Here is a 21,652-nt window from a genome sequence, read left to right as displayed (position 1 = left end):
CAGCACATCTGCCTGGCAGGCCCTCCTAGGTGTGGTAAAAAGCAGCCGTTTGCTTTCTCTGCTGCCTTGTTTCCTCTGCCCTTGGTCCCTCACAGCCATGCTGTCAATATTAGGAAAGTTAGCACCAACCCCTGCAGGATTGCACAGAGAGGAGGCAGAGGCAGCTAAATCCCACCTTTCCTTGCCCAGGTTGCAGTCCTCACAGTGCTGTATTACAAAGAAACAGCAGTCAGCCAAGCCTCCTACCCTCAGATACCTAATGGTCAAACATTGCCCCCTTGTGGTATAATAGAGTGGCTTCAGCTTTCTGGCCTAAACTCTCAAATATATTTTATTCTCTTCACACAATTACCATACTTATTAATTAAGCAGGGCCTGCTAGAGGGTAGGCTGGAACTATTGTGGGCTTTGCTTGTTAACTAAATCCTTACTCAGTAAGGCCCAGTGAATAGAACGTATTACTGGACCTTCCATAGACTGCTTAGATATCAACGATATGTTCTTCCTTGCTATTGGTTGGAGAAAATCTATGTACAGGTTGTCTTTGGCTCTTTGATCTTTACATAGTAAATTTTTAAAAAGTTAGCAAGCTGTAAATTGTGAATCACATTTTACTTCCTGAATTAGGTCTTTATTTTTTTTTAAGATTTATTTTATTTGAAAGAGCTACAGAGAAAGAGGGAGAGATAGAGTGAGAGATCTTCCATCTCTGCTGGTTCACTCCCAGTTGGCCACAATAGCCAGGGCTGAACTAGATTGAAGCCAGGAGCTTTGTCTGGGTCTCTGACGTGGCTGCAGGGACCCAGACACTTGGGCCATTGGCAGGGAGCTGGATCACAAGTGGAGCAGGACACGAACCAGTGCCCATGTGGAATGCCAACAGTACAGGCAGCTGCTTTACTCACTGCCATGATGACAGCCCCTAAGTTTGGTCTTGTAATGCATCACTTCTGAATGATTTTGAGCCATGATATGGTGTTGCCTCCTGCCAGAGAGAAGGGCATGTTTGTGTTAGCAGCATCAGGCCTGTTGCTTGGCATTAATCCGGTTGGGCTAAAATTGCTTCTGAGCCCCCTCGTCCTAATCTCTAGTCCCTGGCCTGAGTTTAGAAGAAGGGTGGTTTGGTATTTACCCAGCTACAGGGTAATAGAGAACAACCACCCGCTGAAGTGCCTCTGGCAGGTCTGTTCCAATCATAATGTGAGGATTTTTCTTATAGTAGCCTGGAAACAAGTACCCATTTAAAACCAGGGTTCTAGGGGCCAGCACTGTGGCATAGTGGGTAAAGCCACCACCTGCAGTGCCAGCATTCCATATAGGCGCTGGTTCTAGTCCTGGCTGCTCCACTTCCGACCCAGCTCTCTGCTATGGCCTGGGAAAGCAGTAGAAGATGGCCCAAGTCCTTGGGCCCCTGCACTGGCTTGGGAGACCCAGAAGAAGCTCCTGGCTCCTGGCTTTGGATCGGTAGAGCTCAGGCGACCATCTGGGGAGTGAACCAATGGATGGAAGACCTCTCTGCCTCTCCTCTCTGTGCAACTCAGACTTTCAAAATAAATAAATAAAACTTTTTAAAAAGTTTATACATTAACTAGAAATACTAAGGAATAAACTCATTGTACACACTACCAAGGTCAAGAAATAATGGAGGGCTGGGGCCAGCACTGTGATGTAGCAGGTAATGCTGCCACCTACAGTGCCGGCATCCCATATGGGCACCAATTTGAGTCCTGGCTGCTCCACTTTTGATCCAGCTCTCTCTCTGCTTTGGCCTGGGGAAGCAGTAGAGGATGGCCCAGGTACTTGGGCCTCTGCACCTACATGGGAGACCAGGAGGACACTCCTGTCTCCTGGCTTCAGATTGGTACAGCTCAGGCCTTTGCGGCCATCTGGGAAGTGAACCAGCAGATGGAAAACTTTCATTCATTCTCTCACTCCCTCGCTCTCTATCTCTCTTTGGCTGCCTCTGCCTCTCTCTAATTCTGCCTTTCAAATAAATAAGTCTTTTTTTAAAAAAGGAATAATGGAGTGATAGGTGATTGAAGAGAAAGGACAGGAGAATATCAATGCTTTTACTATGTGCCAGCCACTTTACACATGCAAATTTTTACTTAGTCAAAAGGATATGAGTTTAGTTGTGTCACTTGCCATAAACCCTGAATCTGGTGTGAAACGAAGCTTTATCACCTACAGGTTTGTGGTTAGGTGGCAAGTGGTTGGCACATATCTGGCACGTGGATTCCAGTGTTAGCAATGGTAATGCTCAATCATGCCAGCCAGAAAACCCTATTCTCCACTCCCCCTCACCCTACTGTGACCTGCATCTTTTTAATCACTTCTGGTGGTCTCTGAGCAAACACCACAGTCCAGTTCCCAACTACCATCACAACTCTTCTGGATAGCCATTTGACCATATCTCTACTACCTTACTGTTGCCTGGCCCCAGTCCAATCACATGGTGGCCAGAATGATTGCTCTCAAATGCAGTACTGATTTTTCACTTTCCTGCTTAAACTGGTAATTGATTCCCATTGTGCTCACGCCACTAGGCATAGTAACCAAAGTCCCTTGTACCTGAATCCTACCTTTCTCTCTACCTGTTTATCCCTTCAAACTCACCTTGGATCACAACACATGCTTTCTCCTTCTCTACACCTGTATAGCAGTTCCCAGTTGGGAATTTTTTTGTTTATTTGAAAGCCAGAATTAGAGAAAGAGAAGGAGAGAGAGAGATCTCCCATCTGCTGGTTCACTTCCCAAATGGTCATGAGGACAGGGGCAGGGCCAGGCCAAAGCCAGGAGCCAGGAACTCTATCCAGGTCTCCCACATGGGTGGCAGGGGCCTAAGCACTCGGGCCATCTTCCTCTGCTTTCCCAGGCACAATAGCAGGGAACTGGATCAATTTTATTGCCTATTTATCTATCCTCCATTACACTTTCAGGTACCTGAGATGGAATCTTTTTTTTTTTTTTTAACACCAGGGTCTAGTATAATGCCCAGCATTTAAATGCTTAGTAAATATTACTTGAAGACATATATGACAGGGGCTGGCACTGTGATGTAGAAGGTTAAGACTCTACCTGCAGAGCTGGCATCCCATATGGGCTCCAGTTCGAGTCTGAGTCCCAGATGCTCTATTCCAATCCAGCTCCCTGCTAATGTGCCTAGAAAAGCAGCAGCAGATGGCCCAAGTGCTTGGGTCTCTGCACCCACATGGTAGGCCTGGAAGAAGCCCCAGTTTCCTGGCTTCCACCTGGCCCAGCCCCGCCCATTGCAGCCATTTGGGGAGTGAACCAGCAAATAAAAGATCTCTCTCTCTCTCTTTCTCTCTGTGTATGTCTGCCTTTCAAATAAATAAATAATCTTTTTTTTAAAAAAAAAAAGAGCTATATGATAATAGCAATGATTTATTAAGTATTATTATGTACCAAGTGATGTCTTAAATACGGCTTAATGCCTTAAAAACTCTGGCAGGGTGACAGAAAGCAAGCATGCACTTCTATCTACTGGTTCACCCCTCAAATGCCCGCAGTGGCTGGGCCCAGGCCTGGGCCAGAGCTGAAAATGGGAGCCCAGAGCTCAATACAGGTTTCCCAAGTGGGTGACAGCCACAAAATTAGTCGAGCCATTACCACTGCCTCCCAGGGCCTTCATCTGGGAGGCAGCTGGCGTCAGCCAGGAATAGATACCACATACTCCAGTGTGGGATGTGGGAATCTTAACCACCAGGTCAAGGCCTGTCCCAGGAGCTTAGTTTTCATTAACTTTGACACGTCTGTGTACATTTATGTGGACAATTAGATAAACTACTATGCATCAGATCTTATAAATACTATGTTTTTAGCGGTATGCCTCTGTGGGCAGCTTTAAGAGCATTACCTTCATTTACCCTTGTCCTTTCAGCAGCCCTATGAGGTCAATTTTTTTTTTTTTTTGATAACAGATCCCATTTTATAGATGAGGAAATATTAAGTCCCCTAATGTCTCACAACCATTGAGTAGATTTGGACTACAAATCCAGGTGGATTTTAAAGTCTGTTCTCTTAATCACTGTGGGGAATCCCACAGGAGTCCCAAAAATCACAGATCACCGCTTACCCATTGATCAAAAGGAGGTGGACCATGGAGAAATCCACTGGTAACCCCTAAAAAGAGTTATGGTTATAGCTCACTGCTGTCCACAAAGAAGTAAAAGCAAGAAATAAAAATGGAGTTACTTATGCTAAGCCAGAAAATGATGACATCACTTATGTCAAGCTCAGGGCTTGCCAGAAAGATGCTCCTCATCAGACTGAACAGACATCCCTGGGCAGCCTGATAACGTGTGCTACGGACGATAACCTCAAGTTTCCTTCCTACTCACATTGTGAGTGACCGCACCCAAGGAATACTCCAGATACGCCCTGTCCCAAACAACGGATGGGTGGCACCCCGGGAAACTCCAAGAGGGAGCACAACTGATTGGTGACACCCGGACCCCTACTGGAGACTCCCCCTTCAGAGTGGCAAGGATAAAGGAGAGCCTTTTCCACCGCTCTCGAGGATCATGGCCCGATGTGTGTGAACCTCTGGATCTCCACACATCTGGAGCTGAAGAGCCAGCTTGCTAGCACCCTTGCTAAGTGACGCAAGGCGATTACGGGACCAAACTCCAGCGGAGCCGCTGCCTGGCCGCCTCACCCGGACCCGTTATTGGCTGCTGCCAGACCAACACCAGACCTCTCAGCAGGGGACCTCTCCAACTCCTTGCCTTGCCCTCTGAACCTACTGCCCAGAGTGACAGCCATCCCCAAACTTCCTGCCTGTAACTGACTGTCCTGAGATCCATCTCTCCGAGTGGTAACGAAGACTTTGAACTCTGGACTTTGGACTTTGACTTTTGGTGACCGTGATACGACCCTTGAGGACGCAGCACTTATAATGATATTAGCCGTGTGTAATATGAAGGCATGTGCCTTGACCCTGTGATTAAGAATAATGTTATGTGCTTATATTATTATAGTTGGATTGCCTTTGAGACTGCTAGGTGTGTGTTATGATCTGTGGAGTACTGAATATAACAATGTAGATTGGTATGCAGAGTGGTCAAGCCCTAGTGTGAAATTGTGTGGGCAATAAAAACCTTTCATTGGAAAGACAATCTTGTGTCCATGTGTTCCTTCCTCCCTGTGCTCCGACACCTCGCCCTTAAGCCCTGTCGAGCTGCGTGACAGCAGGCATTCGCGACAATCACTAAAGCAATACTCTCAAGTGGCCAGCACACATTAGTAGGCAGTTGATAAAGATTTGTTCCGTCAATGAATGAATCTAACAATAAAAAGGTATTAGAAGCTACTTGCTTGAGTCTTCCTACCCTTGTCTTGTTCCTGAATGACCTCCGGTCCCACTGTTAACTTAGAAAAGGCTGGGGGGCGACTAAAGCTGATGATCAGGACTCCGAGAGGGTTTACTTTCTACCAGAAAGGCCACGTTTCAGCACGCACAAACAAGTCCTCCTTTTAGTCCTGTAACTTTAGAGCGTTTATCCGCCACACGAAGAAAACTAAAAATTGTTTTGTTTGCGTTTTTTTTTAAACTGAAAACCACCTAAAGTTACGCCAACTTCGTAATCTTTTTTCCCTGTAGAAACCGAAGGCCAGCAGCAACTTGGACGGGGAAACCTTAGGGCTGTGCCACGCATGCGCTCCGCTGTCGCCAGAGCGGCAACTGCGGCTGCGCAAATCGACGGCCCGCCCCCTCCCTGGTCACGTGTCAGGGGACCGCAGCGTGGCGGCGGCCGTGGCGGTAGCGACGGCAGGCCGTAGGGCGGTCAGAAGGTTTCCGGTTCCGGTGTAACGTTCGGGCTCCGTCTCAGGGGCTGAAGTTTGTGAGGTGAGTAGTGGCCCCGGGCCCGGGGAGGGTGTCTTCCCGTCGGAGCGGCTGGGGCCGGGGCTGAGTCCGAGGGGAGGAACAGGGTGAAGGGTCCAGCGGGAAGGATGCTGAGAGAAGCACACGGTTCGGGAGAGAACGGATTGGAATGAGATTGTTGAGAGGAAAAGGGCGGGGGCGGGACGGGGACAGGCTGGGGAGAGCAGCTCTGGGGTGAGGAGTTTGGACAGAACAAGGTGAGGGAGGAGGCCGGTGAGAGAGAGAGCGAGAGTAAAAACAGGAGGAGGGGGGCTCCTGGGAGCACTCGGGTTGCAGCAAAGGAGAGCGTAGAGTAGGGAATCCTTTAAGAAGATTGGATTCTGCTGCCTGCTCATTGAGCAGTCATTCTGCCTGCCTCCCTTTCTGCACGCCAGCTCTCCCCGCCCCCACTCCCACCAGCCGTTATTATGGAGCATTGGGTCAGTAGCAAAGGCTGCTGTTGGAAACTTTTTTTTTTTAACATCTCAGAGGGAATTAGGTTGAACTTGAATACACTTTTGTTAGTACAGCGCTTGGGCACACATTTCATCTGAAAATAAAGATTCTTCCGTTTATTGCTTTGGTTTTCAAATTGCTTACTCTTTCTGGCCTGTGATGGAGTTTTCGTGGAATGTAGGCCCTTGTTACAGCCAGGGTGATTGTATTTTGTTCTCTGCTGTTTGTATCAGCACCTTCTACATTGCTTGACACTTAGTATTTGAGTAAACAGGGGCTTATGGGAATTAATTTGCCCAAGGGCTTGTGAATGATGGGATTAGCTTGGGAGTAGGGGTCTGTACCATTTATTGACCATCTGTTAGGCACTGTGAAGAACATTAGAAATAAAATCTTTGTGCTCCTGAGGAATTTGGAGAGTTAGGGATTAGATTAAAATATAGACATGATTAATGGTGACATTTTATACTAACTTGCATTGAATACAAAGATTTGTGTGGGAGAGTCCTTTATAATACTATTTTCTGTGATGAATTAAAAAGTAGGGTACAGGTAAAAAGGGATTGAGAAGAGAACATCTAAAGTGAGGGCATTTTTTTTTCCCAAGCTGAGAGAGTACTTTCATCACGACTTCTCACAGAGATCCTGTAGAATGCAATGGAGAATTTGCACTGTGCTGTCCTGCAGTAGCTTAAGCTGCCGCTTGAGACATGTGTGTGCCATACTGGAGTGCCTGTGTTTGAGTCTCGCCCCTGCTTCCAGTCCACCTTGCTGTTGCGTATCTTGGGAGGCAGTAGATGATGGCTCAAGTACTTGGGTCTTTGAGACCCGTGTGGGCACCTTGGATAGAGCTCCTGGCCCCTGGCTTTGGTGTGGTCCAGTCCTGACTATTGTGGGCATTTGGAGAATGGACTCAAGTGCATGGTAGGGGTCCAAGTACTCAAGCCATCACCTGCAACCTACCAAAATGTGCAGTTATCAGGAAGCTGGAATGAAGAGTGGAGCCAGGACTCAAACCCAGGCATTCCAAGCTGGTCTTGTCTTTTTCTTTCTTTCTTTAGAGATTCATTTATTTATTTGAAAGGCAGACTGACAGAAAGATCTTCTGAATCCACTCGTTCACTCCCTAAATGTCACAAAAGCAGGGGCTGGGGCTGGGCCACCACTGAATCCAGGAGCCAAGAACTTCATCCAGGTCTCTCATGTGGGTGGCAAGAACTCAAGCACTTGAGCCATCATCTGCTGCTTTCCAGGCATGTTGCAAAGGGCTGTTATTGGAAGGGGAGTATTTGGGACTCAAACTGGTGCTCTGATACAGGATGCAGATGTCTCAAGCAGTGACTTAACCTGCTGTAGCACACAATACCTGCCCTGCAAGCAGGGTCTTACCTACTACAGCAAACACCTGCCCTTTAGTCTTGTTTTAAATTCATTTATTTATTTTTATTTGAAAGGCAGAAAAAAAACCATAGAGACAGAGATCGTCCATTTGCTAGTTCATTTCCAAAATGCCCACTGTAGCTGGGGCTGGGCCAGGCCAAAGCCAGGAGCCTAAAACTCAATTGAGGTCTCATGTGGATGACAGGGACCCAAATCCTTGAGCCATCATCCCCTGGGATTGGAAGTAGAGCTGGGACTTGACGAACACATGGGTGTCCCAAGCCACCACACCAAACTCCTGCCCCTACCCTAGTCTTGTTTTAATGTTATATGCCAGTCTTTATTGATTTGCTCAAAAGGAAGCTAGAAGTAATTTTTAGAGTTTGTTTCTTCCACAGGTTTCATTGATTTTTTTTTTCTAAGATTCATTTTTTTTATTTATTTGAAAGGCAGAGAGAGAGAAAAGGAGAAAGAGAGAGAAAGAGATCTTCCATCCACTGGTTCACTTCCCAAATGGCCACAATGGCTGGGGCTGGGCCAGGCTGGGCCAGGCTGAAGCCAGGAGCCAGGAGCTTCTTCTGGGTCTCCCATGTTGGTGAAGGGGCCCAAGCACTTGGGCCATCCTCTGCTACTTTCCCAGACCCATTAGCAGGGAGTGGGATTGGAAGTGCAGCAGCCAGGTCTCGAACCAGCGACTATATGGGATGCCAGTGTCACAGGTGGAGGCTTAACCACAACACCAGCCCTCATTGATCCTTTGATAACTACTGAGTTAGGGTTAAAAATCAAATGGAATGTATTTGTTTCTGCTTTAAAGTATGAGGATGGTTCTTGGAGAAAGTATTTGCCTTTTAAAGATGTGAAGGGGGGCTGGCGCCGTGGCTCACTAGGCTAATCCTCCGCCTGCCGCGCCAGCACCCCGGGTTCTAGTCCCAGTTGGGGCACCGGATTCTGTCCTGATTGCTCCTCTTCCAGTCCAGCTCTCTGCTGTGGCCCGTGAAGGCAGTGGAGGATGGCCCAGGTGCTTGGGCCCTGCACCCACGTGGGAGACCAGGAGGAAGCACCTGGCTCCTGGCTTCGGATCGGCACAGCACGCCGGCTACAACGCGCCGGCCATAGCGGCCGCTTTGGGGGGTGAACCAACGGAAGGAAGACCTTTCTCTCTGTCTCTCTCTCACTGTCTAACTGCCTGTCCAAAAAAAAAAAAAAAGTGAAGGGATTTGGCTAGGGATTGAGAAAGGGGCAAGGAGGATATTTCTGATGTTCTAACCTGTTGTGAGTCATTGTATTATATTATTTTCCTTTTCTCTAACTTAACTTTTCTCTGGTTTCTTTTTAGGTGTAGTATTGAGTTCTTCCCTTTCCCAAACAATGGCACTGTCTAAGAGGGAGCTGGATGAACTGAAACCATGGATAGAGAAGACAGTGAAGAGGGTTCTGGGTTTCTCAGAGCCTACAGTGGTCACAGCAGCACTGAACTGTGTGGGGAAGGGCATGGACAAGAAGAAGGCAGCTGGTATGTACCTTATTAACCAATTTTGTTTTTTCTCTTACTATTCATTTCTTATGTTATTTGTGCATATTTTGTATCTCAGAATGATTCCCTGTGGCCACCATACTAAGTCATCTAAGTTAACTTTACTTAGGATAAATACTAAAGGCAGCTAGGTATGTAACATATTCAGATTGACATCCAATATGCGGAAGTCTTTATAAAATCAAAGAAAAAGTTGAGGAAGGTAGATACTGTTACTGGTAATCTTCTACAGCTTGCTATTTGGTAAAATTTAGGGTGATTTTTATCCTAAACTTTGATGCTCTGCCTCAACAGGTTGTTCATATATTGTTTCCTACCCTAAAAAATTATAACTCTGTTTTTTCTTCCTAGGGCAGAGTCATTCGATGTAGGAAAATTTATGGGAATCCTACAAAGAACTTGAAAAAGATTTCTGGGCATAAAATTCTCGTGTTGCTATCTGTTATATGCTTAGTATTATTAGACTATATACTATTACCTTTTTAATCCTACCACCTCCTTTTTCCTGTCAGACCATCTGAAACCCTTTCTCGATGATTCTACTCTTCGATTTGTGGACAAATTGTTTGAGGCTGTGGAGGAAGGCCGAAGCTCTAGGCATTCCAAGTCTAGCAGTGACAGGAGTAGAAAGCGAGAACTAAAGGTAGGTTACAATTCACTATCTAATGAGCTGGGGAGTGTTTTGAACGATAACAAAGTTGCTGAGCTTACCTGGCCCACACTTTGTTTTCCACTATTAGAATATCTAATACTCAAGAGGGATCCGTATGCATTAAAGTAGGGGAGGTGAATTTGTATTATCACCATCTTATGATGATGAACTACCTAAATATATGAACTAAAACATTCTGAAGAAATGATAGCTCTATCCTTGTTCATATACAGCAAGGAGTTTTGGTTCTCATACTTCCCTGAGTCTCCTTTTTTTTTTTTTTTTCTTATAAACTGATTGCTCTAAGATTTATGCTTTGATTTATTTGGGGGCTATTGAGTTGCTTCAGAATGTGATTCTACTGCTACCTGAGCTGTAGACCTCATTGTTGCTCCTTTATAGAGGTTTCTCTGCAATGCATTTATAGATAGGATATCTAAAAACAGCTATTATGTGATAAATTCTTAAGAGCCTACCTTTTGCTGTATTTCATATTACATGCCCTATGAGTGAGGTACTTAGAGGTGCCATCAGCACTCCCTTACCTGCTATACTTTTTATTTTGTAGTTGATTGATCATGGCCTCCTCAGTATTGTAGTGTCAAGTATCTGATCTTTCAATCTCCTTTCCCTCTGTCTCTCTTTAAAAAAATATTTCTGTGACTCCCATCAAACATTCCAAAGTGATTTTGATACCTTGACTGTCCTATTTTCCTGAGACACAGAGTGGATAAGCAGTGTCTGCTTGGTTTCCTGTCAAGGCTATGTAAACAAGAAAAATAATTTCATGTGTCCTTTGTGGAGACTATAGGGCGAACAAAAGAATGAGAGGTAGTGCTTGCCTTAAACAGTTGAAATTTGAGGTAGGGGTTTGGCCTAGGACATCCATGTCCCATATTGGAGTGCTTGGGTTTGATACCTGGCTCCATTCCCGACTCCAGCTTCCTGCTAATGCTGACCCTGGGAGACAGCAGATAATGACTCGTGTAGTTGAGACCTGCCACCCACATGGGAGACTTAAATTGAATTTCCAGCTCCTGGCTCAGCCTGGCCCAGCCCCAGCCATTGCAAGCATTTGGGGAATGAATCAGCAAACGGGAGTTCTCTGTCTCTGTCTCTCTCTGTCTTTCAAATAATAAGTTTTTAAATTTTGGAATTTAAAAAGGACAGGGTGCAACAAGATACAGTCTCAAATTTTAAAATCTGAGTAGCAGTTTCATGTCAATTTTAAGGTTAACTATAGAATTTCAGACGTATGTTGAATTTTGTTAGATTAAAGGGAGAATGATTGATCCACAGTATACATGGATCTGTACATGAAAATTCTATTTACGATAGGGCATGCTATTGTATAAATGCTTAAGGCATGCTATAAATGAAGTAACTATTGGGTGGGATTAATGAAAATGGTTTCTTGAAGGAGGTATCTAGATAGCCTTGTGATATGGGTCCCATTTTTGGTCCATTCACGTCCCCACCCCACACAATATATTATGGGAGAGTCCTTTTTCTTGAACTGTAGGAGTTCCAGGAAGCGCTCGCCCCTGGCCGAGGATATGTCCTTGCAAAACACGAGCCCTCCTAGTGAAGAGGGGATGTCACCCAAAGCCTACCACCGGTGTGTACATTTGCTTTTTCCCATTGTCCCTTCCAGTTGGCCACTCTTGGTCCTGTTAAATTCACCTTGCAAATTAGTCAGCATATTTGAGTTCCCATTGTTTAATGAGAACAAGGTGTTATTGGGGAATACTAAAGAAGAAAGAGAAAGCCCTTGTCCTGGAAGAGCTTAGACTCTAGTCGGGAGAAAGTACTAACATTGAAAGATCTATCACTTGGCAAACAGAATATCAATAGTGTGATTTAACCTAATATGAACCAGGCTCATAAATACTAAGAGACTGTGCGACAAAAGTTTGACTAGAATGGGATAAGGTTATGATGAGGAGAACTTCCTAGAGGAGGTGAGTTTAAGGCAGGATTTGGAGCAGGGATTGTGGAAAACTTGAGGAAGAGCATTACAGATATGGGCAGTAGCATTTGTGAAGACCTTCAGAGGGGAATATTTATTAGAGCAGGAGGATGACATTACTTGACTGGAGCAGGAGAATGATAAAGTTGGGTCCACTGGTGGAGAGTCTAGAAGACCCTGCTCTGGCAAGTAGCTATTTGCAAGGTTGTATCCCATTTCCCTGGGAAAAGCCACAAACTGCTGGTTGGGACTAGGGTGATTCATCCCTTTGGCCCATGGGGAGGGATACAACTCTTCTGTCATTTGGCTTCCCTTAGGAGGTGTTTGGTGATGACTCTGAGATCTCCAAGGAATCCTCAGGAGTAAAGAAGCGACGAATACCCCGCTTTGAGGAGGTGGAAGAAGAGCCGGAGGTGATCCCTGGGCCTCCATCAGAGAGCCCTGGCATGCTGACCAAGCTCCAGGTGGGTAACTAGGGCCTAGAGCAAAGTGAGTTTGTAAGTTGAAGAAGCAAAAGTTGCATGGGTTCCTATTTACTGTGATCTTGTTTCAAATTAGTGATTATCACTTGGGGGATTTTTATTTGCTGCTTTATGTTTTAGCATTCCTTGGTTTAACCAGGAATATTCTAGTTAAGGGTTATTGAAATTGCCTACTGTGTGGCAAACAAGATATGTGGCATATATCTACCTCATTTTGTCATTGAGAAAACTAAGTTCTCAAAACTCAGGTTAGGCCGGCGCCGTGGCTCACTAGGCTAATCCTCCGCCTTGCGGCGCCGGCACACCGGGTTCTAGTCCTGGTCGGGGCGCCGGATTCTGTCCCGGTTGCCCCTCTTCCAGGCCAGCTCTCTGCTGTGGCCCGTGAAGGCAGTGGAGGATGGTCCAGGTGCTTGGGCCCTGCACCCCATGGGAGACCAGGAGAAGCACCTGGCTCCTGGCTTCAGATCAGCATGGTGCGCCAGCCACAGCAGCCATTGGAGGGTGAACCAACGGCAAAAAGGAAGACCTTTTTCTCTCTGTCTCTCTCACTGTCCACTCTGCCTGTCAAAAAAAAAAAAAAAAAAAAAAAAGGTTGATGGTAGAGAAGAATTTCCAACTATAACTCAAAGAAGGTATTAATCTGTAAGTAATGTCAAATTGAGTTTGTATTTCTTCAGCAAGAAGTACCTGTTTTTTAAATAGGCACTGTTGAACAATTTTGATACTACATAAGCAATAAATATTTCTTGTACCATTTAAAATTTTGAGGGAGGCCAGTGTTGTAAAGCTGTTGCCCAGAAGGGGCACTGCTTCATGTCCCAGCTGTGCCACTTCTGATCCAGCTCCCTGCTAATGGCCTGGGAAAAGTAGCAGAAGATAGCCCAAGTGCTTGGGCCCTTGCCACTTACGCGGGAGACCTGAACAAAGGTCCTGGCTCCCGGCTTTGGACTTGCTCAGCCCTGGCCATTGCAGCCACTTGGGGAGTGAAACAGTGGATAGAAGACCTGTCTCTGTCTCTCCCTCTCTCTCTGTGTAACTCTTTCAAAAAAAATGTAATAAAATTTTGAGGGAGGGAATAGAATACACAGATACACACGGATGGATAGATTTGTATTCATGTGTGATATTTCTGGAAAAAGTGAAATTGATGATGTGTTTTATGGAGAATGGGGATGGGAGGATTCACAATATACCCTTTTGTAACTTCGAATTTTAAACAGTGAATTGTCTTCAGAAAGTTCATTGAAACTTCGTATTATGAAAAAAAAATCTTGAGCATGGATTTCAAAAGTGTTTTTGCACCTAAACAAACTTACCTTTTAATTCCATTTTCTTTTTAAGATTTTATTTATTTGAGAGGTAGAGTTATAGACGGAGAGAGGGAGAGACAGAGAGAAAAGTCTTCCATACACTGGTTCACTCCCCAAATGGCCACAATGGCCAGAGCTGCGCTGATCCGGAGCCAGGAGTTTCTTCCAGGTCTCCCACATGGGTGCAGGGGCTCAAGCACTTGGTCCATCTTCTATTGCTTTCCCAGGCCACAGCGGAGAGCTGGATCAGAAGAGGAGCAGTGGGACTTGAATCAGCACCCATATGGGATGCCAGCACTGCAGGTGGAGGCTTTACCTACTATGCCACACATTGCTGGCCCCTTAATTCCATTTTCTACTAACTTCTTGAAGCCACCTCATATATAAGTATATCACCTAATAAAAAAAGTTAAAAACAAAATTTAAAAAAGACCTTGAAGTACCTTGAGAGTAGGTTTTTAGAAAATGTGAAAAGAGTTATTAGCCCATACCCTCAAAGTTTATCATTCTGAACTTCTTTAGGACAGAAGAAGGGGTTTATTGAGACACTGAGGGACAGCTCTTTGCACCATCATCTGTGTTCCAGGAGCCTGGAATTCCATCCAGGTCTCCCACATGGATGGCAGGGACCCAAGCACTTGGGCCATCTTCTACTGCTTTCCCAGGCACATTAGCAGGGAGTTGACTCAGAAGCAGAGTAGCTGGGACTCCAGCTGTTTTTCCAGCACTGAGGTATAGGATGCTGGCATTGCAGATGACAGCTTAACCTGCTGTGCTGCAACAGTGGCCTTGCAGAGTCTTTTTTTTTTTTTTTTTTTTTTAATTTGAAAGGCAGAGTAACAGAGAGAAAAGAAAAGACAGCTTTAATCTGCTGGTTCAATCCCCAAATAGCTGCAACAGCCGGGGCTGGGCCAGGCCAAAGCCAGGAACCAAGAGCTTCTTCCCGGTTTCTCACATGGGTGCAAGGGTCCAAGCACTTGGGCCATCCTCCACTGCTCTCCCAGGCACATAAGCAGGGAGCTAGATTGGAAGTAGAGCCGGTGAGTGCCCATATGGGATGTTGTGCTGCAGGCAGCAGCTTAACTCACTGTGCCACAGGGCCAGCACCTCCCTCTCTCCCCTCCCTCATGCAGAGTCTTAATCACAAAGCTATATTACTACCTAACATGCCAGTCTTGCCTTAGGAAAATGGGTTGAACATCTATAATGCTCAGCTATTTAAGATTATCTTTACTAAATTTTCTAATCTGTGATGCAGGCAAAATAGGGTGGAGTCACTCAGAAAGTTTTAAGTTTCTAGATTTGAAAGCTTTATGGGCTTTGGAGCCTGCTTGGGAGAAATTAATGTTTTTTTAATTCTTTTTCCCCTGGAGAACAGATCAAACAGATGATGGAGGCAGCGACAAGACAAATCGAAGAAAGAAAAAAACAGCTGAGCTTTATTAGCCCCCCTACACCTCAGGTACTGTGCCCTGATTAAGAAGAAGAATCTTTAACACAGAGTTTCTTGCCAGTTCAGAAGGAGCTCACGTTTCACTCCGTGGTCATCTACCCCAGTCTGCCACCCATGATGTGTGTTGTGTGTAACTGTCTGCTTGTCTCAGTCCCTCTGATTGCTTTTTCTCTGTCTCACAGCCAAAGACTCCTTCTTCCTCCCAACCAGAGCGACTTCCAATTGGCAACACTATTCAGCCCTCCCAGGCTGCCACTTTCATGAATGATGCCATTGAGAAGGCAAGGAAAGCAGCTGAACTACAAGCTCGAATCCAAGCCCAGCTGGCACTTAAGCCAGGTCTCATTGGCAATGCTAACATGGTGGGCCTGGCTAATCTCCATGCCATGGGCATTGCTCCCCCGTGAGTATCTCCTGGAATCCTTTTCATTCTAAAGCCGGAGAAGTAATAAATACCTTGGAGTGTTACTGATCCTCTTATTCCAAAGAATCTAAATCCTATTTATAATGTCCTTTTTCTTATATATGAATGATAAGTATCAGTTGAACTTCTTCTCTTGTTTTCCTTATATAATTGAAAGAACTGAGATTAAGATTATTCATCTAGTATTGGAGGTAGGAGTAGAACTGGGTCTCTTGGTTTCTCAGTTTTATCTATTAAGCGACACTGAGTGATACCATGACTTCTGATTAATCTGGCATCCCATAACTGACTCAAGAATTGCAGTGTAGAGAAAGATAAGATTACAAGTTTTTGTTTTGTTTTTAATATTTATTTATTTGAAAAGGAGAGACAGAGAACTTCCATCCACTGGTTTACTCTCCAAATGGCCACAATGCGTGGGGCTGGTCCGATCCAAAGCCAGGAGCCAGTAGCTTCTGCCAGGTCTTCCACGTGGGTGCAGGGTCCCAAGCACTTGGGCAATCTTCTGCTGCTTTCCCAGTGCATTAGTAGGGGGCTGGATCAGAAGCGGAGCAGGGGCCGGCGCTGTGGCATAGTGGGTAAAGCTGCCACCTGCAGTGCCGGCATCCCCCATGGGTGCTGGTTCGAGTCCCAGCTGCTCTACTTCTGATCCAGATATCTGCTATGGCCTGGGGAAGCAGTAGAAGATGGCCCAAGTCCTTGGGCTCCTGCACCTGAGTGGGAATATCTGCAGGAGACTCCTGGCTCCTGGCTTCAGATCGACACAGCTCCGGCTGTTGCGCCCATCTAGGGAGTGAATCAGTGGATGGATGACTTCTCTCTCTCTCTCTGCCTCTCCTTGTCTCTCTGTGTAACTCTGACTTTCAAATAAATAAATAAATCTTTAAAAAAAAAAAAAAAAGTGGAACATCTAGGATTTGAACCGGTGCCCATATGGGATGCTGGAGCTGCAGGTGGCTATGCCACAGCACTGGCCCAAGATTACAAATTCTGCCAAAAGAATTTGTAAATTCATATTTGATTGTACCTTATATTCAGTTTAATCATAATGTTTGATGTCTTTCATCATAATGTTTTTCACTGATGAGATTATGTTCCCCCAGAATTATTTTACCTAATTGTAGTTTGGACTGTAGTTTTGGGCTGTAGTTTGTTTTATCTGTTTGCTGTTGAACTGCCTTAGTATTCGATAACAGGATTTGTTTCTTTGTGGACTCTTTCAGGAAAGTAGAGTTAAAAGACCAAACGAAACCTACACCACTAATCCTAGATGAACAAGGTCGCACTGTGGATGCGACAGGCAAGGAGATTGAGCTAACACATCGAATGCCTACTCTGAAGGCCAATATTCGTGCTGTAAAGAGGGAACAGTTCAAGCAACAGCTAAAAGAAAAGCCATCTGAAGACATGGAGTCCAATACTTTTTTTGACCCTCGAGTCTCAATTGCCCCTTCCCAGCGCCAGAGACGTACTTTTAAATTTCATGACAAGGGCAAATTTGAGAAGATTGCTCAACGATTACGGACAAAGGTATTTGGCTTAAAGTGTAACCCAGAATTTTGAAGAATTTAGGAGACTAACAGAAAAATATTGCCATCGTCAGCGATGTAGCACAGTGGTTTAAGCGGCCACTTGCCGTGCTGGCATCCCATATCATTGTGCCAGTTCGAGTCCTAGCTGCTCTGCTTCCAGTTCACCTCGTGAAGTTTTGGGCTGCTGGCTTCAGCCTGGACAACCCCCAGCCATTGCAGCCATTTGGGGGTGAACCAGCAGATGGAAATTCTTTCTTTTCTGACTCTATTGCTCTGCCTTTTAAATAAATAAACATTTTTTAAAAATGAAAAATATTGGCCGGCACCGCGGCTCACTAGGCTAATCCTCTGCCTTGCGGCGCCGGCACACCGGGTTCTAGTCCCGGTTGGGGCACCGGATTCTGTCCCGGTTGCCCCTCTTCCAGGCCAGCTCTCTGCTGTGGCCAGGGAGTGCAGTGGAGGATGGCCCAAGTGCTTGGGCCCTGCACCCCATGGGAGACCAGGATAAGTACCTGGCTCCTGCCATCGGATCAGCGGTGCGCCGGCCGCAGCGCGCCGGCCGCGGCGGCCATTGGAGGGTGAACCAACAGCAAAGGAAGACCTTCCTCTCTGTCTCTCTCTCTCACTATCCACTCTGCCTGTCAAAAAAAAAAAAAAAGAAAAGAAAAAAGAAAAATATTGTCAATCCAGTTCTCCATGTTTAGGAAATTACATAAATAGATAAATTGAGCAATGAATAATTTTTAATAAATTTCTTTCTGGAATACTTGATTTTTAGCCGATTTCCCTTTCTAACTACTTCCTACTTAAATGGAAATAAACTGGGTTTGAAAATCCTCCACACACAATTGACAATGGAGGGAAAGAGTTGGAAACCCTCTGGGTGACTGAGGAGAGCTCGCCTGGCAATAATTTGTGTTACAGACAATCCACATACTTGGAGAGTTGAACTGACTGTGCAGTTCCTTTTGCCTTTTCCTGTTTGACATTTTAAAGTGAAGTTTCATAGAATTCCATTTCTGTATGTTTGCTACAGATACACACTGAAAAGAAGAGGGTTGGGGATGAGATGTATTTAAATGAATTCTAAGTAAAGGATAAAATCAGGAAGAATAGCTTTTGAGTTCCCAGAAATTATGAACTAGTTATATTGAGTGTAAAGAGTTCAACAGAATGTTTGAAAATTTGGGATTCTGCCACTCCCTGTTTTCTTTTTTTTATTTTGTAAATTTTATTTGTTTATTTTCATTTGCTTGAAAGGCAGTGAGGGAGAGAGAATCTTCCATCTATTGGTTCACTTCCCAAATGTCCATAACAGCTAGAATTATGCAAGGCCAAAGCCAGGAGATTGGAACTCTGTCTGTGTTTACCATGTGGGTGCCAGAGACCCAAATACTTGAGCTGTCAACTACTGCACGTTAGAAGGAAGCCTGTATTGGAAGTGGAACCAGGGACTCAAACCAGTGCACTCTGGTGGTATAGGATGTGGACACTCCAAACGGCGTCTTAACCACGCATCAGACACCCGCCCTACACTTCCCTATTTTCTGACTCCAATTTATCTTCCTGTCTTGGTTTATCTTTTCTTTAGGCTCAACTGGAGAAGCTTCAGGCAGAGATCTCACAGGCAGCTCGAAAAACAGGCATCCATACTTCAACTAGGCTTGCTCTCATTGCTCCCAAGAAGGAGTTAAAGGAAGGAGATATTCCTGAAATTGAGTGGTGGGACTCTTACATCATCCCCAATGGCTTTGACCTGTGAGTTTGTTAGTTAATTACTTTTAATGGGTGAGATGGTACTTCCTGCATAAAATACAGTTTTTAAATCTGAAGGAAATAGGTAGCTATGTACCATCTAGGTAGCTACATACAATCTCATATATATAAGTTATTTATTATTTACATTTATAAAATATTTTTAGTTTCTTGGGTTAATGTAGGAAAATTAGGGGTATAAATAATATTTTAAAGATCCATAAATTTTCTTTTTGCTTTTCTTGCACATTTGCTTTTGGCATATTTGTTTTCTTAATTTTATGTTTTGCTACATAATACATTTCTTTAACTACTGCAAGACAGGCATGCACCCTGCAATATTTACATTTCTTAAAGATGCAGTTATAATAGATCAGATATTCTTACTTGATGGGAAAGATAACTGTAAATAAAGCAGATAATACAAACTTAAAGAACTTTAACTGTCTCTACTCCCTCACTCTGACACATGACTTTGGGAGACTGTCTCAGCCTTACTCTTGCTCTGTCAACCACTCTCCAGGGGACTTACTGCTGAAACAATGTGATTTCCTATTGGGGGTATTAGGGTAGAAAAAAGGTAGAAATGACTGGAATGGGGAGTGCATCCAACCTCGGAGGGACCAGTTTTCTCACTGTGAAAGGGCATGTAATAGATATATAAATGCTAAAAAAAAAAATACAAGAACACATAATGAAGAATAGATTTTTAAGTTTCTGAGACTCTTAGAGTCACATCTACCCATATATCTTGTGTTCTCTTCCTCCTCCAATTTTAGTACAGAGGAAAATCCCAAGAGAGAAGATTATTTTGGAATCACAAATCTTGTTGAACATCCAGCCCAGCTCAATCCTCCAGGTAATGTATAGATTACTCAGCTGAAGGGTCTGCTGCAGCATTATGCAATAGAACTTTATGTGGTGATGGACATGCTCTCTGTGTTGTGCAAAACATCAGCCACTCTCTTGATTATTGAGCACTGAAAACTAAGTTGCACTATTTTAACTGAGAAACTGTATTTTTAGATGTATTCAGTTTTAATTAATTGAAATTCAAGTACTACATGTGGCTCTTGGCTACCATACTTGGCAGTGCAGCTCTAGAGCACTGAGCCCTGATCTGCAGATGGCCTCACTGATGTGTATTGTAAACTGGGCTTTGGTGGGTTTCTAACTCCAACTCGAGTCCTGTGTATTCCTCTATACTCCTGCCCATCTTAAATATTCTTTATCTTTGGCCTTTCTTTCTTTTTTTTTTTTTTTTTTTGTAGTAAAAGTCTATTGGTTCAAACAAGAGAGATAGGTTTTAATTGTGGCTGTGTTTTTAACTAGCTGGATGCCTTAAGTAAGTCACTTAGAACACTGGAATTTCCTCAATGTAGAGATAACAACTTATATGCCTTCTTCAAGGGTTCAGCAGTGACAGATGTTAGGCCACAGTGGTTAAGTCACCGTTTTGAGTACTTGAAACCAATATCAGAGTGCCTGGGTTCAAGTCTCTGCTCTGTTTTCAATTCCAACTTCCTGCTAGTGTGCACTCTGGGAGGCAGCAGAGGATGGCTCAAGTTTTTGGGTTCCTGCCACCCATTTGGGAGACTTACGGAATCCTGGGCTTCTGGCTTCAGTCTGGCTTAGCCTTAGCAGTTGTGGGATGAACTAGCAGATGGATCATCTTTCTTTCTCTCTGCCTTTGCAGTAAATAGATCTTTAAAAAGAAAAGAAAAGAAAAAAAAAATTTATTTACTTATTTGAACAGCAGAGCTACAGACAGAGGGAAGGAGAGACAAAGATAGGTCTTCCATTCACTGGTTCACTCCCCAAATAGCCACAACAACTGGAGCCAGGCTAATCCGAAGTCAGGAGCTTCTTCTGGATCTCCCATGCAAGTACAGGGGACCAAGCAGTTGGGCCATCGTCCGCTACTTTCCCAGGCCGTAGCAGAGAGCTAGATTGGAAGAGGAACAGCTGGGACATGAACTGGAGCTCATATGGGATGCCAGCACCGCAGGCTGGAGGTTTAACCTACTGCGCAACAGCACTGGCACCCATAGAAAGGTTCTTTACATTTTGGAAATTGGATTTTCAGATTAGGGATGCTTGCCTGGGTCTCCCACTTGGGTGTTTGCGTCAAATGATTGAGTTAATGTACTTTGAGAATGCAGATTTTGGGGCTGGCACCATGGCTCACTTGGTTAATCCTCCGCCTGTGGCGCCAGCATCCCATATGGGTGCTGGGTTCTAGTCCTCTTCCAGTCCAGCTCTCTGCTGTGGCCCAGGAGGGCCGTGCAAGATGGCCCAAGTGCTTGGGCCCCTACACCCGCATGGGAGACCAGGGAGAAGCACCTGGCTCGTGGCTTCGGACCGGTGCAGCTCCGGCCATTGCGGCCATTTGGGGAATGAACCAACGGAATGGAAGACCTTTCTCTCTCACTGTGTAACTCTGTAAAAAAAAAAAAAAAAAGCAGATTTTTCCCTTTCCCTGTGACTCTAAAATCACAAAGCCTATCACTGAGTATTTTCAAATTTTATTCCATGGAAACATCAAGGTTCAAGAAGTGGGATCTAAATGGAGTTCTAGGTACTTTAACCTAATCCTCACCTAGAGAAACTAGAGCGGCTCTAGTTTTGTTTTCTGTATTTGTTTCATTTAATGAATGGGTTCAGCTGCTTAAAGAAAAACAGCCTCGAATATTACTTAATGAAAGATACAAATGCTTTGTTTTTTTTTAAAGATTTATTTATTTATTTATTTGAAAGGTAGAGTTATAGACAGAGAGAGGGAGAGACAGAGAGAGAGAGAGACCTTCGATCCACCAGT

At 44.7% G+C, this 21,652-nt stretch overlaps 1 protein-coding gene and 1 long non-coding RNA gene across 9 annotated transcripts in view; one reads left to right on the top strand and one right to left on the bottom strand.

The window, feature by feature from the left end:
• The first annotated feature begins 5,729 nt into the window (after positions 1 to 5,729).
• The window catches only part of PRPF3 (pre-mRNA processing factor 3), a 31,031-nt gene continuing 15,108 nt past the window's right edge, over positions 5,730 to 21,652 (top strand). For 2 of the 8 annotated variants that reach the window (XR_016210628.1, XR_016210629.1), the window contains exons 1-9: positions 5,730 to 5,869; positions 9,060 to 9,236; positions 9,770 to 9,900; positions 12,196 to 12,342; positions 15,049 to 15,132; positions 15,306 to 15,526; positions 16,771 to 17,077; positions 18,671 to 18,837; positions 19,619 to 19,693. Coding sequence is in view for 4 of the 8 variants with exons in the window: in XM_051857310.2 (XP_051713270.1) it covers positions 9,092 to 9,236; positions 9,770 to 9,900; positions 12,196 to 12,342; positions 15,049 to 15,132; positions 15,306 to 15,526; positions 16,771 to 17,077; positions 18,671 to 18,837; positions 19,614 to 19,693 (1,282 nt within the window). In the remaining 4 variants the exon portion in view is untranslated. Of the gene's footprint in view, positions 5,870 to 7,401; positions 7,594 to 9,059; positions 9,237 to 9,769; positions 9,901 to 11,431; positions 11,528 to 12,195; positions 12,343 to 15,048; positions 15,133 to 15,305; positions 15,527 to 16,770; positions 17,078 to 18,670; positions 18,838 to 19,613; positions 19,694 to 21,652 lie in introns of those variants that run through there. The other 6 variants (XR_016210627.1, XM_051857310.2, XM_089299983.1 and 3 more) reach the window with 5 other exon arrangements.
• Positions 13,689 to 20,541, bottom strand: LOC149125526 (uncharacterized). The gene is made up of 2 exons (XR_016210632.1): positions 20,436 to 20,541; positions 13,689 to 13,911 (listed from the first exon to the last, which is right to left on the bottom strand). It is a non-coding gene; the product is annotated as an uncharacterized LOC149125526 (long non-coding RNA).

Source organism: Oryctolagus cuniculus, chromosome 7 (assembly GCF_051225735.1).
Source record: "Oryctolagus cuniculus isolate XC-2025 breed Fujian yellow rabbit chromosome 7, ASM5122573v1, whole genome shotgun sequence".
Taxonomy (NCBI): domain Eukaryota; kingdom Metazoa; phylum Chordata; class Mammalia; order Lagomorpha; family Leporidae; genus Oryctolagus; species Oryctolagus cuniculus.
Note: the sequence above shows the minus strand (reverse complement) of the source record. Positions and strands in the feature narration are given on the sequence as shown.